The 15,949-nt window shown below is 41.6% G+C and overlaps 1 protein-coding gene across 7 annotated transcripts in view; it reads right to left on the reverse strand.

Annotated features, from left to right (window-relative positions):
- The window catches only part of LOC135201642 (vacuolar protein sorting-associated protein 4A-like), a 76,552-nt gene that overhangs the window by 1,292 nt on the left and 59,311 nt on the right, over positions 1–15,949 (reverse strand). For 5 of the 7 annotated variants that reach the window (XM_064230738.1, XM_064230733.1, XM_064230734.1 and 2 more), the window contains one exon: positions 7,896–7,972. In XM_064230738.1, the coding sequence (XP_064086808.1) occupies positions 7,896–7,972 (77 nt within the window). Of the gene's footprint in view, positions 1–7,821; positions 7,973–15,949 lie in introns of all 7 variants that reach the window. The other 2 variants (XR_010311569.1, XM_064230735.1) reach the window with 2 other exon arrangements.

A 15,949-nucleotide genomic window follows, 5' to 3' on the forward strand; every position in this document is an offset into this window, starting at 1 on the left:
CACAATCCACCTTACAGTACACTAAGACTTGTTAACAATGCCTTAGACTGATAAGTGAAAACTGCCATTAACTGAACCTCGGTGATTTATGGCACCAAGTTTTGGTTAATGGCACCTCTGTTAGGTATGTTGTAGTACCATAACAATTAAGGGCACCTTATGGCACTGATAACCACAACTTTACCAATTTTATGGCGCTAGACAAGCACCATAAAACCAGGTCCCCATTAACCGAGTCTGCAGATAACCGGAGACTGCCTTTAGTTCTACAAATTTTTAACGTCAGATTCGGTAAACTTGCTGGTAAATCTGGGCCCAGTATGAGAGAGAGAAAAAAAGTTAACTTTCAGACTGCTACCGTTTCCTCCATCTCTCTAAATAAGTTAATAAAGCAAAAGAGAATGATAAAGATAAAAGTATCGTTAGTAGTACGTTATCATCAATGCTTAAACACTACAGCCATAAACATCTGAATGATATCAGTTAAGACATTTTGCTACAACAACCAAACCAAATCGGTTTTTTGCTTACATTTCAGCCATTGTACGATAGTAAAAAGTTATAGTAGAACTTAAATATTTTTGCATTAGACCTTGATTTGCTATGGAGAAAATATTGGCAAGGAAATATAGTACAAGCAGACCCCAGTTATTGGCAGGGTTTCTGTTCTCAGTGGAGTGCTGGTAAGCAAAAACCACCATGAACCAAAACTTGCCGATTTATGGCGTCAAGTTTCAGTTACTGGCGTCTTTGTTAGGTATGTTATGGCACCCCACACTTATCAGCACCTTATGGAGCCAATAACCAAAACTTGACCTGTTATGATGCCATAAATCACCAGGTGTTTGCGTCCCACCTCGGTGGTTGCGGGTTCGATTCTCGGCCATTCCATTGAGGAGTGAGAGATGTGTATTTCTGGTGATAGAAGTTCACTCTGAATCTAGTTCATACTGTGAAATAAATTGACCTCCTCTCTTGGCTGATTTTTCCAAACCAAAGATTAATTACTTTGTTGCTATTTTAAAATACTACTATAGTAATATGAGACTACATACAGCATTATTGGATACAGTGAAGCAAAGCATAACTTTAGAAGAGCCAGGGGAATTATGGAAATTCGTTGTTTATATTTCATGAGGATCTCTCTTTGCTTAGCCCTAGCCACCGATAATCAGACAGCGGCACCATTTACTAATGGTAAAAAATTAAATGTAGTTCACGATAAAACATCATAAAACTAAAAACGACCTTGTCCCATATAAACAGTGTATCTAGAGATTAATTTAATCTACATAGAAGCAAGAAAATTGCCCTGAATTGAGTTAAATATGGCAAAATAGCCTTACTTTTGCTCAGCAGATTTTTCCAAACCAAAACATGATCGGTTTGTTTGTACAGTGGCCCCCTGTATTCACGTTCTCCGGATTCACGGATTTCTCTCGGGAAAGTTTCCCCGCATTATTCGTGGTATTTTCTATGAGAAATATCCACAAATTCCTTTTTTTTTTTCCATCATAAAATGCACTTTTTGTGATAAAACTTAAAAAACCAAGTATAAACATTTTTAGTGGTTTTTCTTGAGTTTTAACTAACAAAATAGGCTGTTTTTAGCGTTCTTATAGGGGTTTCAAACATTCGCAGGTTCTAACTATTCACGGGGGGTCTAGTATGCATCCCCCGCGAATAAGGGGGGGACCACTGTATTTTATAATACAAGCGTAATATAAGACTACATAGTATTATTGAATACAGCGAAGTAAAGGATGTCTTTTTAAAAGAGCCAAGGAAAATGCATATTTGTTATGTGTATTTTATGAGGCGGTCTCTGCACCTAGCCTACACCACCGATAACCAGACAACAGTGCTATAAACTCTATGGAGGGTAAAACCCAGTTATGAATATATTTAATAAGCACCGTAAAACTGAAATGCTGGTAACTGGGGGCTGCCTGTACTAGTACTATTACTGTATTTTATAGAGTATTTTAATAATACAAAAGAGATATAGACCTAATATTAAACATTATCATAATACAGTAAATGTAAAATAAGGCAGTCCCTGGTTATCGGCGGACTTGGTTAATGACGATCCGGCTTTATGGCACTTGTCTAATGCCATAAGAAAGGCAATTTGTGGCACATAACAGGCCTAGTTTTGGTTATCCGCACCAATTGAAAGAAACCACTTCTCCTACACAGAAGTAATGATTTGTATCTAGAGATAGTCCCTGGGTTGTGGCTGCCTCAACCTACGGCATTCCGTATTATTTTTCAAATATATTTATGAAAAAATCTGTTCCAGGCTACAGAAGGTTTGGCGCCATAACTTGATGGCACTATAACGAGGTGAGAAAACCGGTTTAGGGAGCTGTAGCCTCCTATGGGATTGTTTACTATAAGGTTGTCCCTCCTATAAGGAATGAAATATAGATTTTAGGCCAAAGGCCAAGCACTAGGACTTAAGAGATCATTCAGCACTGAAAAAGAAGTTGAGAGTAAAAAGGCTTGGAAGGCGTAACAGGAGGAAAACCTTGCAGTTGCACTATGAAACAAGTGTTAGGAGAGGTAGATAACAAAATGGAAGTGAGAATATGAATGAAAGGGGTTGCAGCTGGGGGTGAAGGGATACTACAAGAACCTAAAGTAATGCCTACAGTCCACCACATTGAGATGCATTGAAGGCACTACCCCCTACAGGGCCTCCTATAATGAGGGAAGAAAACTGGTTTATTAAATAACTAGGCCAAAGGTTAAAAACCTGTTAATTTCCCCAGGCTTACAAGAGTCTCTCATTCATATAAATTGTTCCAGGTTACAGCAATTTCCAACTTGCAGCGCACTGCTGAGACGGAACCCCCGCAATAACCCAGAGACTGCTTGGAAACCATTCACTCATTTTTAAAGTGATCTTTTTCTCTGATGCTGAAGTTCTTAAGAAAATGCTTGGGGAAGGCATATGAATGAGAATGTTCCATCACTCATCTCGCCAACTACCAATTAAATACAGGCAGTCCCCGGGTTACGACGTTCCGAGGTTACGACGCTTATCAATTATATTCGTCAGAAATTATTTCCAGGGTTACGACACATGTTCCAGAGTTACGACGCCTACAAACGCTGATCTGGCAGATGAAATATGACACCAAAAATGCAAAATAATCAATATTTTAAGGTTCTTTTTGATGAAAAATGCAATAAGAATGCAGTTTACATAGTTTTCAATGCACCCAAAGCATTAAAAGTAAGGTTTTCTTTGGATTTTTGACGATGTTCCGGCTTGCGACGATTTTCGGCTTACAACGCGTCTCAAGAACGGAACCCCTGTCGTAACTCGGGTACTGCCTGTACCTTATTACAAATTTTAATGACCAATGCCAGCTTGCACTGAGGTATACTCCAACATAACTGAGGTATACTCCAACATAAAAAATTTGTTTGTATACCTAAGAAAAACACATTACTTGAAAAAATTTTGTTTTAGACCAAATAAATGTATAAAAGGAGTACTAAGTATTTTACCTGTCATAATTAGGTTATTAAATAAATCTATGGTAAGGCAATGTTTTTCAGGAGACAAAGTTCCAGCCTTTAAATTTTTGCCATTTGGTCACCTCATACCAGACAAAGCTTTTGTTTTGAGTTTGAAATTGCAGGGTTAAACCATGAAATAAATTTGTTATTAAAGTAATTTTGTATTTTCCCTAAGTATAAAAAGCAAACCCTTTTATATACTGTAAAGGAATATCCTTTAGGGTGAGCTGACGATGGTTGTTGAACTTGGTAACAAGGCAGTAAATGGCTGAGACGGGAGGAGAGAGGGGATACATCCTTCACTCATCCACATCACTATTACCTCTTTCCCTTGACTACAGGGACACCAGGGTCGTTATGGTGGGTTCAACTTATATACATAAAAGGCTCTGGTTTGTATACCTACACATACAAATTACTTCAAAATCTTTTTATTTGTTCCAACGAAGATACAACCGTCACTTTTTATACATACAGTAGAAGACTTCTGCTTTAGAAAAGGGGTATTCCATGTAACTGACTGGACTTGGATTTCACAAGGACTTGCATACTCCCAGTTGCACATGCAAACAAGGTATGTTATGGCTCCTGGAGACTCCTAATGAAATGGGTATGGGTTGACCAGAACAGTTGGGACTTGGGCTAAAGAACTGAAACAGAAGGAAACTTTAGTAAAGAAAGATTTTGGAGAACCATGGCATCCCTTGCAGGATTCTTCATGTTGGCAAGCAGCAATTCTGGCATCACCAAGTACTATTGGAATCAGAAAAAGCTCTACCAAGTTCTCCATCCCCCTGTTGAAGAGGAAAGACATATGGTGACACATTCTAAATCTACATTAAAAACGGGCGGTCACTATGCATTCACCGACATCTCGTCTAATTCCAGCATATACTATTCAGGGCCAGTTGCTGCTCTCAGTAGAGAGGAGGATCCAATCATTCAACACTTGCACCTCCAGACTTATACTGGGGCTTAGATACCCAGATGAAATACTAGGGGTTTGATCAGAAATTGGGAGATTATACAAAGCCTGCCCCTCATTATTTGAAACACTGAAGTCATGAAGTGACAAGACAAGCTCAAGCACCTGACTTCATGTACTCTTGAGCAAGGTGGGAGGCTGAGTGCCTCTGCATAGGAGTAATAGACCTGCCTGATTACCTAAAAAAGCCAGAAAAATAGGGTGCTCCTGGGCATCTCCTTATGTCTACCTGCACTTTACTAACAAAAAGACTTTTACACTCCTGCCTCAAGGAGTGTGTTCTTTTCAAGTAATAACTTTATGATGCAGACCATGCAAAGAAGCATCTCATCCAGGTCTCCACCAACATCTTGGAGGGAGGGGATTGAAAAATTTGAATGTTCCATCTGGAACAGGTAGGGGACACCTAGTAAGGCTCCATAACACTAAACACTAGTAAGAAGTTCTAATCCAGGGGCTTGAACTTTCCAGGTGTACAGAATTACTTAAAGGGGCTGAATCTCTCCATAGAAATGGAGAGATCCAGTCCCTTCAGTTTGAAGACCTGAGTTAAGGCTGAGAAGTAGCCTTTTACCTCAGAAACAGATTTGTCTGGTGAAAGTGGACAAAAAAATCTGCAATTTGCTGGACAGATGCTCCAGCTGGAGAGACCCCCTTCTATAACACAAATCACAAAAGATGCCCCACTTTCCTTAGTACACTAGCAGAGAAGCAACAGAGATACCCAGGGAGAAAAGTCTTTCTCTCTCTCGATAACCTCCAGGCATGAATGTGGAAGTGGGAAGAGTGAAAGCAGACTGGACCTCAGTGATTTTGCTGGAGGGGCAGCAGGGTTAAACTCTGAAGCCCACTGCCCTCTGCTCCTATACTCAGTCACAAACAAGTATGATAAGAAAAGAACAAGGATGTGCTCTGCCTCTCTTGCATGCCTCAAGCTCACATAATAATCTTTGCAATTGACAGGTGGAAGATATCAAAAGAGCTCTCTGTTGAGCAAGAGTACTTGGAATGCCCATTCTTGAGAACATATGTGCCTAGTGAGAAAGTGGGGCTAGTCACCATCTGCCCACCCCCAATGGAGAGCTTTGGAAGATCCTGTCCTGTTGATAAAGCATATGTAGTCCAGAGACCATGTACACACACAGTGAACAAGCTGTGCACACCTGGTCCCTTGCAATTCCTTGGAGATATGGGGAGAGGGGTTATAAGGAGCTGCAACATGCTTCTAGTCAAAAAGCTTTGTATGGATAGAGCAAGTGGAAGGATATGTGTAGAGCCATGCAAGTGTGAGCCTGAGAGCACATGGGAGGATGGGGAGGGAGCAGTCCTTTTGTTTGAGAAGACATGCATAGAGGCAATAGACCTATCAAAGAAATAATGATCACATGCCAGTTATCTTGCATTTCTGCTCTCTGGAATGAGGAAAAGTTTGTGTCCTCCTGGCCTCATTACTAGAAGCTTTTGATGATGTTCCCCTCTCCTTCTTGTGGCAGAAGTAAATCTGGGAACAAAGAGTACAACGAAAATGATGATGAGGAAGAAGAGTGAGAATGTTCCTTCCTTTTTCTCTGGTACACCTTCATTGTCTTCCACACTGAAGGTCTGACCGAGGCTGGAACAGGAACCATCAAGACACCTGCCAGAGGGTCAACTGGAAGAACCACAGCAACCAGAGGATCCACTTCCTTTGCTATAGAAGAAGCAGCAATGGGGGCTGCAGAGACAACAGGATCAGCAGTAGTTTGTCCTTCTTTCCTGCCAGGTCATCAAGGAATGTGTAATGAATACATTATAAAATAAAGATATTTTCCATATCTGTAAATAAACCCATGACCCAAGGGGTCACTGGTGAGATAGGAGTGTGATACGTAGTCACAACAGGACGTAAACTAGACCATGCCATGCGATGCTTGCAGTAGCCTGGTTTGTATTTGCCTGTATCAACATTATTCATCTCTTGTAAACAGGTCACAGCACCTTCCATGAGAAGCTGGTGACCTATCACCTGTAGAGGAAACACGTGACTTCCGAGTCATATGTCCATGTATCTGTTATTGTCAGCTATCGACGTGACATTCTTTCAACATTAGTTCTCTCCTCATCTTCCAAGAAGGCAGTCATCTGACTAACCCTTCCTATACTCCTGTGATGGAGGCTATAATAAAGTTGTTGAAGTTAACTCAGGAAGTTTGAGTCATCTCCCCTACTCTGAAGAAGAAAACAAAATCTACTTGATGTCACTCAGACTAGAAAGGGAAAAGGAACCCCAGTGCTTGCGTATCACAGTCGCGAGATCTAACATACAGCTGGTCGCTGTCCTATACCATTATAAATGGTGGACAGCAGACAGTTATAAATGGTGGCAGTACTACGTATCTACGTCTACCGAAGCAAACGGAATCATCGAAAATGTAACTAATCAGAAGTAAAGCAGAGGAAACAGGATCTTCAATCAACATAGGCAACTGTAAACATCCTTAGAACACTAAGAAATGTCCTTCATCAAGACGCATTCAAGCAGCTAAATCAACGTTTAGAGAACAACTTTCATCACATATCTTCAAGAATCAAACCGGACGTGAATGCAGAATCGGATCTTCAGTGGGAAGCGAATCATTCAACAAATAAACAATGCACGAGCAGAAGTCGAGGCGTAAATATTGGGTCAACCGCGGAGCAAGTCGAGAGAGAGAGGCTGTTATAAATGCAGCCATGGATGGACTACCTGGAATATTAAGAGTAGAAATATCTTTTGCAAATACTTGTACAAAGTCAATTTCTGACCATCACAATTCCTTGTCCCCCTGATGAGATGGTATGAGAGGTTTGTTTGTGGGGGAGGAACCAATCATCCTTGAAGGGGCAGATCTAGATGGAGGAGGAAGAGGAATGGGAATCACTGGAAGAAAAAGGTGGATGGTTCAGTGGCATCACTGCTGGAGTATTAGCCCCCAAAAAATTAGTGAATGTCTCTTGTCCTTCTTCCTCCTCTACCAAACTCTTTCACTGGGAAAAGGTCCAGGAAGCACATGTGTCCTAAGGGAAGGACTGAGTTCAATCTTTACCCTACAAAAAAGAGCAATATGTACTTATGTTGGTCTACCACTAAGGTTAACTTGAAATTGGTTGTTTCTTTTCCATAATGAAAGCAAAAGAACCAAACAAACACAACAAAACAAACAAACAAACATAACATACTATAAAAATTAAGTAATTGCCTTGTTATAAAGTTCAACAACTGCCTCCGGCTTGTGCTGAGAAATACATAAAATAAAAGGTGTATCCTGCCTTACAGATAAACCAACCTACTGTTTCAACTATGATGACACTGTATAACCAGACTTATAATTCGATGCTATCACTGTAAAACTGTAATTACCATATCAGCAGGAAGCTTGTTAAGAGTATACTGCATTGCTCCCAAGGTATCACTGGAACAAGGAGTTATCTTGTTATCTGCAAAAAACAGAATAATGATTACAAGAAAAAACATATATATATCTTCTATCAATTTTTTTCAGTAAACTGGAAACAAATTGGTGGGGTATTTCAGAAGCCTAGTTTTCCAATCCCTACAGTTGCATTAATATAACTTTAAAAGGGACAATATATTCATGATTCTCTCATCAATGCAGGTGTAGGAGCAGATTTCTTAGGATAATACAGGAAATCTAGCATAATGAGATGCAATATCTAAAGATACCATACAGAATGATAAGGAAGTATAAAAGTGGTTGTAATTTTATCAGGAAAAAAATACAAAAAGCATTCTCCTTACATTATGAACCCTCATAAAAAATTCAATAGATACATGACAATGACAAAATGACAATATTTTTTATCAGTTTAGAGCTCTTCATATATGGATAATGTGAAGGTACCATGATTGCTGGATATGAAGTACTGTACAGTCAACTCTGCCTATATGGTTATTTGATATATGATTTTTTCACTAGCTGTAAAATATTCACTCCACAAATTACCACTAAAAATGACTACCAGAAAGGTATTTCCATTAACAATAAACATAACAATCTTTTAATTTGCATTGTTTCCTCTGCTCTCTTCCCACCTCGCTAGCTTTCCAACCAGTTTAATTTGGCAGTGCAACAACAGAGGTTTGAAGTTGTAAATCAACCCTTTTAGACTTATTTATGGAATCTTATAAGTTTCTAACATATCTGGCTTGGTGGTCTGAAACCACATCATAAAAATAACAACACTCTTAAGACTGAAGATGGATATAACAGACACAAAGCTTGTAGATAAAATTTCAAAATTTCAATTCCACCAAAATCTCAAATTGTACTCCTGCCTTAAAGGGCAGCCTAGGAGTGCCATCAATCAGTGCAATATAGTATTACAGAAATTGTGAAGTAATTTAAAAATTAATCTTTTAGGAAATGCTAAACATATTTTAAAGAAAGGCTAAACATAACTTGAAGAGCTTTATACAATTTTGATACAGAATGGATAACATATGAATAGGCAATATAGGAAGACATTACAGCTTACTTTACAACACTTCTTGCAGCATGTTTGAAAATATATGCCTTTGCCAATTCAAAATCATACACAAACCCTCGGTCCTTTACATTAGGAATTACCCTCTGCAAAGCTGGAAAATAGCTACTAAACTCTTGAAAAAGGTGGTTAGGCAATAACTACCATCCGGTTCGCGGGAATACCCAGATGTAAGCATTCCAGTTTACCTTTTGGGCCCATGTTTCAGATTGAGGGTTGGCATGAGGTGGGCCTAATGTGTAAAGAACTCAGATTTGTACAGTTAGGGAAAATACAGTTTACTACTTTAAAAAATATACAAACCCTCGGTCCTTTACATTAGGAAGACTCACTGACTGGAGGGAGGAATCTGTGTGAGTCTCTTTGAGCTGACTGGAGTTTTCAAACCAGCGCCCAGCTACCCGTCCTCGAAAATAAACGGCAAAACATGCTGGGAAGCAGTCCCGTGATTAGTCCGTTAATGGCGTTGGTGTTGTCCTCGCAATGGAGTTTTCAGAGACCTAAACTGTGGCACCATATTGAGTCCGTTAAAGGTTCTCTGAAGGTGAGCGGCTGTAATCTGTGTGAGTCTCCTTGTTGAAAGAGTTAAGAGTACCATGCCTCTGACATATTGATCAGAGTATAGGAGCTGCGAGATGAAATGTCAAACTCCTGGACATTTTTGTATGACTGAGAAATCGTAACTCATACGAAAAAAGGCTAGGAAAAATCTTAAAAGAAGGAGGCAGTAATGCAAAGACTCGAAAAGGGTTTGTGTTAATGCCATTTTCTCCTTCCTTCCCTGGGTGAAGCAAAGGAGGCCGCGACGTCGGATGGATGTTTCAGAACCGCCGCCTGAATTTTGCATTGGCTGACCAGCGCCCAGCTACCCGTCCTCGAAAATAAACGGCAAAACATGCTGGGAAGCAGTCCCGTGATTAGTCCGTTAATGGCGTTGGTGTTGTCCTCGCAATGGAGTTTTCAGAGACCTAAACTGTGGCACCATATTGAGTCCGTTAAAGGTTCTCTGAAGGTGAGCGGCTGTAATTAGTCCGTTAAAGGCTGGGCCTAAGCTGCTGTGCCACCAACTCAGGGAGGTCACCAGTTGTGAGGACCAGAGATTAAGACAGGTAGCTGGGATATTGATGATTTATTTACAGACAAACTGGGTTGACATACAGGTGCGGACGGATAAGTAGTACAGTCTCACGCCGAGAGTAGAAATGACTCTGAGGCAGTAGATTTGTGTTTTCTTACAGTCATGTATTTAAAGATAATAAGGCGTACGAATAATGGAATTACGTACATGTGTTATACATCGGCGGAAAGGCCGTGGAACGCTCTATCGGATGGAAGTAAGAACAAAGCGACTTTATGATTGGGTACAATGAAAATAGGGAAAAAGCGTTGTCCTTACAAGGGATTGCTTCCATTATTCTAAAAAAAAAAACAGAACGGGTGCTCGATGTGTACACTTACCAAATCAAGACACCAGTTCCAGCAAGCGTATGTTCCATTCCTATTCTCTGCCCAAAGGAAGAGAAGTATGGGGATGTGGAAAGAGGAGGAGAGACCAGTCACTCTCGTAATGCTTCTCACTTCCAGAACCACACCTTTGGCGAGATGCTTCCTGTCGTGTTATAGGAGCTGGGTAAGAAAACACAACTTGTTAAGCAGCCAAAGCACATCCAAGGAATAAAAGGTTCCAAAGACTTGTGGGCAATAACCGAAAGTAGGAATACATAAATATTCAATGTGACCATATTACTGTATCCAGGGTGACAGATTTCTCCAGAATTCAGAGAACCTCCTCCTTCCAATCATCTCGCAAAATCAGGAAAATTATGTGTCCTTAAACGCTTCTGTCTTGGCGAGTCAGACTACTGAAAAGTTATCAATATCCATTTAAGATGTCGAGTCTTTTTTGAAAGTACAGCAACATGCCAACAAGACAAAGTAATGATATACCTGGATCATCAATTACAAAGTCCAAGGTGTAGGGGACCATGAAGTACTTGAACCTAGCAACAAATGCTGAATGATTCTGAGTTCACACAACATCTGAGACGGAGTCAAGACACGGATATCCAACTTTTGAAGGGTGACACTAAAGGAAATCCGTGTAAATCTTCTATCCTCTTTGCCAATGCCAGAGTGAGACAAGTTGCAATCTTAAGAGACAAATCTCTTTCTGATGATTCTCACAAGGGCATGTGCAAACCAAAACGTGATTCAAGTGCAGTCTAGAGAACTGGGGTCCCTGTGATGGCAAGTTATGGAGAAGTTTTTCTCAGTAGCTGAAGCTCCACTGAGGAGAAACAATACTACTTCCATGAGAAAGACTAGGCCGAATGTGGACCTACATCTTTCACTAACCAGTAAAGATGGCTCTAATCCCTGGAATGTTACAGAGACTGAAAGAGTTATCCAGCTATTTCCATTGCTGCTTGGCGAGAAAGCCTCTGCCTGCATGGAGAGCTGGATAGTCTTTTAGCTGTAAAGACACAGGGATTGTACACTGGGGAACCGCTCTTGTGTAACTGATACTGAAGGATGGTTCAGGGAGGAACTCCTCTCATTACTTTGGAAGCAGAGCTGGCAGGTCAGGCGACAGGCACAGTCTTCCGTCATTTATTTTCAATTCGGGGTAAACAATGTTTGTTGAACACCTTACAAATTAGGAAAAAATCTAGAGAGAAGACAAAACCTGTCGAGTTTGAAAAAGTCATTCTGATTGATTGCAGTGGCCCAAGGGTCAGTTGCAATAGAGCAGAAGACCTACAGTCTTCTGTTGTACCGGGAGGTAAACAGAAAGATGATAGGGAGTCTTCCGAGACATATGATAGAGAGTCTTCCGTGACATATCTATGTTTGATGCTTCTTGCAAGGGCGTGTGCGAAGCACAAGACAGGAACCCTAAACAAGATAATATGCTGGTTTCTCATTAGTAGTTAAACCTCGACTTACTAAGACGAACAATCTCTCCATGAGGTAAGCTGCACTCTGCCCATCACTTGAATCCAGTGGTTGAGTTGCCTGCCAGTGCATTTCATTCAGAAATGTGTTTGGCTGATAGAGCTATCAATTGCGCTACAGTTACACTTGAATACCTTCATGTTAACTGAAACAGGAGGGACATGAAACCCCATTGTTTGGTGATAAATGTGATGTTGTTGACTGGGTGCCTCAAAGTTAAATTCTGAAACTCCCAGGAGGCCCAAAAGGCTGCCTTGAGTTTCAGGATGTTGATGAGTAGGTACTTATCATCTCGGTCACACACTGGAAGAGAATGGTCCTACAGGTATACGTCTATTACTTGGTCATCGCATCTGATAACAGACGCATGCTGTGAGGAGAATATATACATATAAGCATATTCAAAGGCTCCTGTTGATCGAGCACCAGCCTAATTCCTTCCTCATCATTTGAGAGAGGAAAAGGATTAATGACCTGAAGCAAACGTCTTTCATTCTCTAATGAAGAGAAAAAAGGGGTAGCTGTCCCGAAGGGAGGCATCTATGGCAACAACAAGACACCGAAGATGACTAGGCATCTGTGGCGACAACAGGACACTGAAGATGACTATCTTTTTGCCAAATTAGCTGTTCCCAAGACGGGAATACAGGAGAAGCGGAAGTTCGATGGAAGACAGTGAGACCTGGAAGAAAGCAGATACTTCTCATGAAGGGTACCTAATACCGGGTTTCGGCTAATTCATTATTTCATCATTAAATCCAGAGACTCGACAGACAATTCTTCTTTCAAGTACCAGCAGTAGGAGAACACCTGTTACGAGCATTCTTCTCTATGTCCTTCCTTCTGCCTTCTTCCTGATTGGAAAGAAGGTTGAAAGAGAAACACAGGCTGGCTATTTCACAATTGTCCCTCGAAGCCTGAGTTGCTGACTGGTGCTGGGTAGCAAAGAATCTCACAGAGATTGCCTGGAGGAAAACCATAGTGGTGTCCTCCAGGATTGCAGTCTCTTGTTGTGAGAGGGGATACCCTTCATGGCAACGAGAAACAGCATGAGACCCGAGACAGGACAATCTGCAGTCAGCACAGGACCCCTCTGAGGTAAAGACAAATCCCTTTTATCATGGCAGCAATGGGGAAGAAAGCTTGATTGGGTGTCTCGAAACTGAATGAACTCATTGTCAAGAAAAGGTATTCATCTAATTGAGAACACCCTCATAAGCAAGGAATGTGGCATCCCTATGAAAACCCTTGACTCTACGAAAAGCAAGGGTCTCAAGCAGTGAAGGTATTTCACAGGGAAAGCCGTGGTCCTATACCCAAGATCAATGTGCCGACGAATTGGCGCAAAGATCTCTGCTAAATGAAAATTGAAGGTATTAGTTCCCCAGAGAAAAACCCTCAAGTTTTTCCAAGGTGCAAAACTCCCGATTTTCTCTCCTTGAAGGGAAATTTTACAGGAACCAATGAAAACTTTCCTTGACTATTTGAGTGTATGATGAGATGATCCGAGGATCAGTCTTGAAATACCAACCCTTGTAGCCGAATTCTGAAAGAGAAAACTCATTGGAATTCTCTTTGTCCATCTTGCACCTCTCGGAACAACTGAGAGGGTCATGTGACAGGTAAGGACAAAGGGCATTCCTACCAGTCCTGCTAGAAGAACCAGCATGAGGGGTAGCCATGGCCTGTTATCAACCTGTGGTGACGACAATACGGGAAAGGAGGACACTTATGACATGGCAAAGCACCAACCTGAGGAGAGCGGAAAGTTATCTTGAATAGAGCCAAGCACTCGATTCAGTTGATACATTAGGCAGAGAATGAGCTAACGAGCCAAGACAGGCAAGCAAAGCCTAACCCAGCTGATGGTGCAAAGGCAACCAGGGAACTGGCTTGGCATGCAAATCAAGGCAAGACGAGACTTGTCTCTTAATAACAATCACTTTCCTTCATGAATATTCTAGTCTCCTTTAAGACCGAAGCACCTCAAGAAGGAAGCTTAAAGGGCGATTCTATGTCTGCTATCCTGCATGTTTGGACTATGATCCAAGACACGACGGATGGGACCTGACCAATTAGAGTTGGCAAGTGATGGTGAAACACCTGACATTTCTCGGCACCTACTCTCGTTCTGTGCCTAAACCAGACCGAAGAGCAAACCCTCTGGCAAAGTTTGGAAAGTCCCCAAGATTCTGCAGAATCCCTGACACTTGAAAAACTCATCAGTCTAGCGCTCGCGATTCCAAGGAATTCAATCGCCTGGCAAAACTCCTGAATCTCATACGTATGATCATAGGGAGTGGTCTCCTCTTAGCTTCCTAAGAAACCAAGAAGGGACAGGCACAGCAACAGTATTAGATGCAGACTTCTAGAACTGGGACCAAGAGTGCAGCCAGCAGAGGTCACACCCTAGAGACTCCCAAAGTGCGATTTGATTTGATTTGATTTATATAGAATTTTGGCATTATGCCAAGCACTGGGGCAACTAAGGCCATTCAGCAGCAAAACAGAAATTGACAGTAAAAGGTTTGAAAGGTGTAACAGAAGAAAGCCTTGCAGTTGCACTATGAAACAATTGTTAGGAGGGTGGACAGTAAGATGGAAGAAAGAGAATATGAATGGATGTACATAGTTGCAGCCAGGGGCTGAAGAGATTCTGCAAAGAACCTTAAGTAATGCCTACATTGCACCGAATGAGGTGCACTGACAGCACTACACTCCTACGGGGTCCAAAAACGCGAGACTCTAAAGAAGAATGCCAATCGGCTCCCTCCCTAGAGCATGAGGAGTCAACAAGAGAATCCTGCCTCTCCAAAGAGAGGCAGTCCCTTAGGAGTCCAGTAGGATTTCTTAGGGGAATCTGCTCACCGGTTCTCCAGGTGTTCAGTTGAGACCAAGAATCAGGTGCTCATCAGAGACTGAACGCACGCTTGAGACTCCCGAAACGTGAGACTCCAGAGGAGAATGCGAATTGGCTCCCTCCCTATGATTGTTTTTTGCTTGTTTGTATGGTGTTTTTACGTTGCATGGAACCAGTGGTTATTGAGCAACTGGACCAACGGCTTTATGTGACTTCCGAGCCATGTCGAGAGTAAACTTCTATCACTAGAAATACACATCCCTCACTCCTCAATGGAATGGCCAAGAATCAAACTCGCGACCACCGAGGTGGGATGCCAACACCATACCATCCATGCCACTGAGGTGCTAAGTTCAGCCTCCCTGAAGAGAGGTATGTACAGTGGACCCCCCGTATTCGAGTTCTCCGGATTCGCGGACTCACACATTCGCGGATTTCTCTCGGAATGTTTCCCCGCATTATTCGCGGAAAATTCGCACATTTGCGGTATTTTTCTATGAGAAATATCCACAAATTCCTTGTTTTTTTTTTATCAATTTCCTCATAAAATGCACTTTTTGTGATAAAACTTAAAAAAACCAAGTATATAAATTTTTAGTGGGTTTTGCTTGAGTTTTAAACAAAATAGGCTGTTTTTAGCGTTTGTATAGGGGTTCCAAACATTCGCGGGTTCTAACTATTCATGGTGGGGTCTGGTACGCATCTCCCGCAAATACAGGGGGACCACTGTAGTCCTTTAGAAGATGGTAGGACTCCTTGAGGGACTCTCCAGGTGGTTAGCCAAGACTGCGGCACCAAGTGCTCGGTCAGAGACTGAGGCACCATACTGGGCACTGGCCAAGTATACTGGTATAGTAGTACTTGCATGTCCTGGATCTTTCTCTTGCCCTGTGCCTAAACCAGGACAGTGAGAGGTCTCTCCAACACCAGCTCAAGATGCTAGAGAGTCCATAGAAAATCGAGCACTCGGAGGTCTTGGTCTCCAACACAGAGCCAGTCTTAGAAGTGGACTTAAAAAAAACTGGTGATGGGAGCACAAATTGAAGTCTATGCAACCAAAGGCTCCCGAAAATGCAAGACCCTGTGAGGTATGC

Source organism: Macrobrachium nipponense, chromosome 28 (genome assembly GCF_015104395.2).
Source record: "Macrobrachium nipponense isolate FS-2020 chromosome 28, ASM1510439v2, whole genome shotgun sequence".
Classification (NCBI taxonomy): Eukaryota; Metazoa; Arthropoda; class Malacostraca; order Decapoda; family Palaemonidae; genus Macrobrachium; species Macrobrachium nipponense.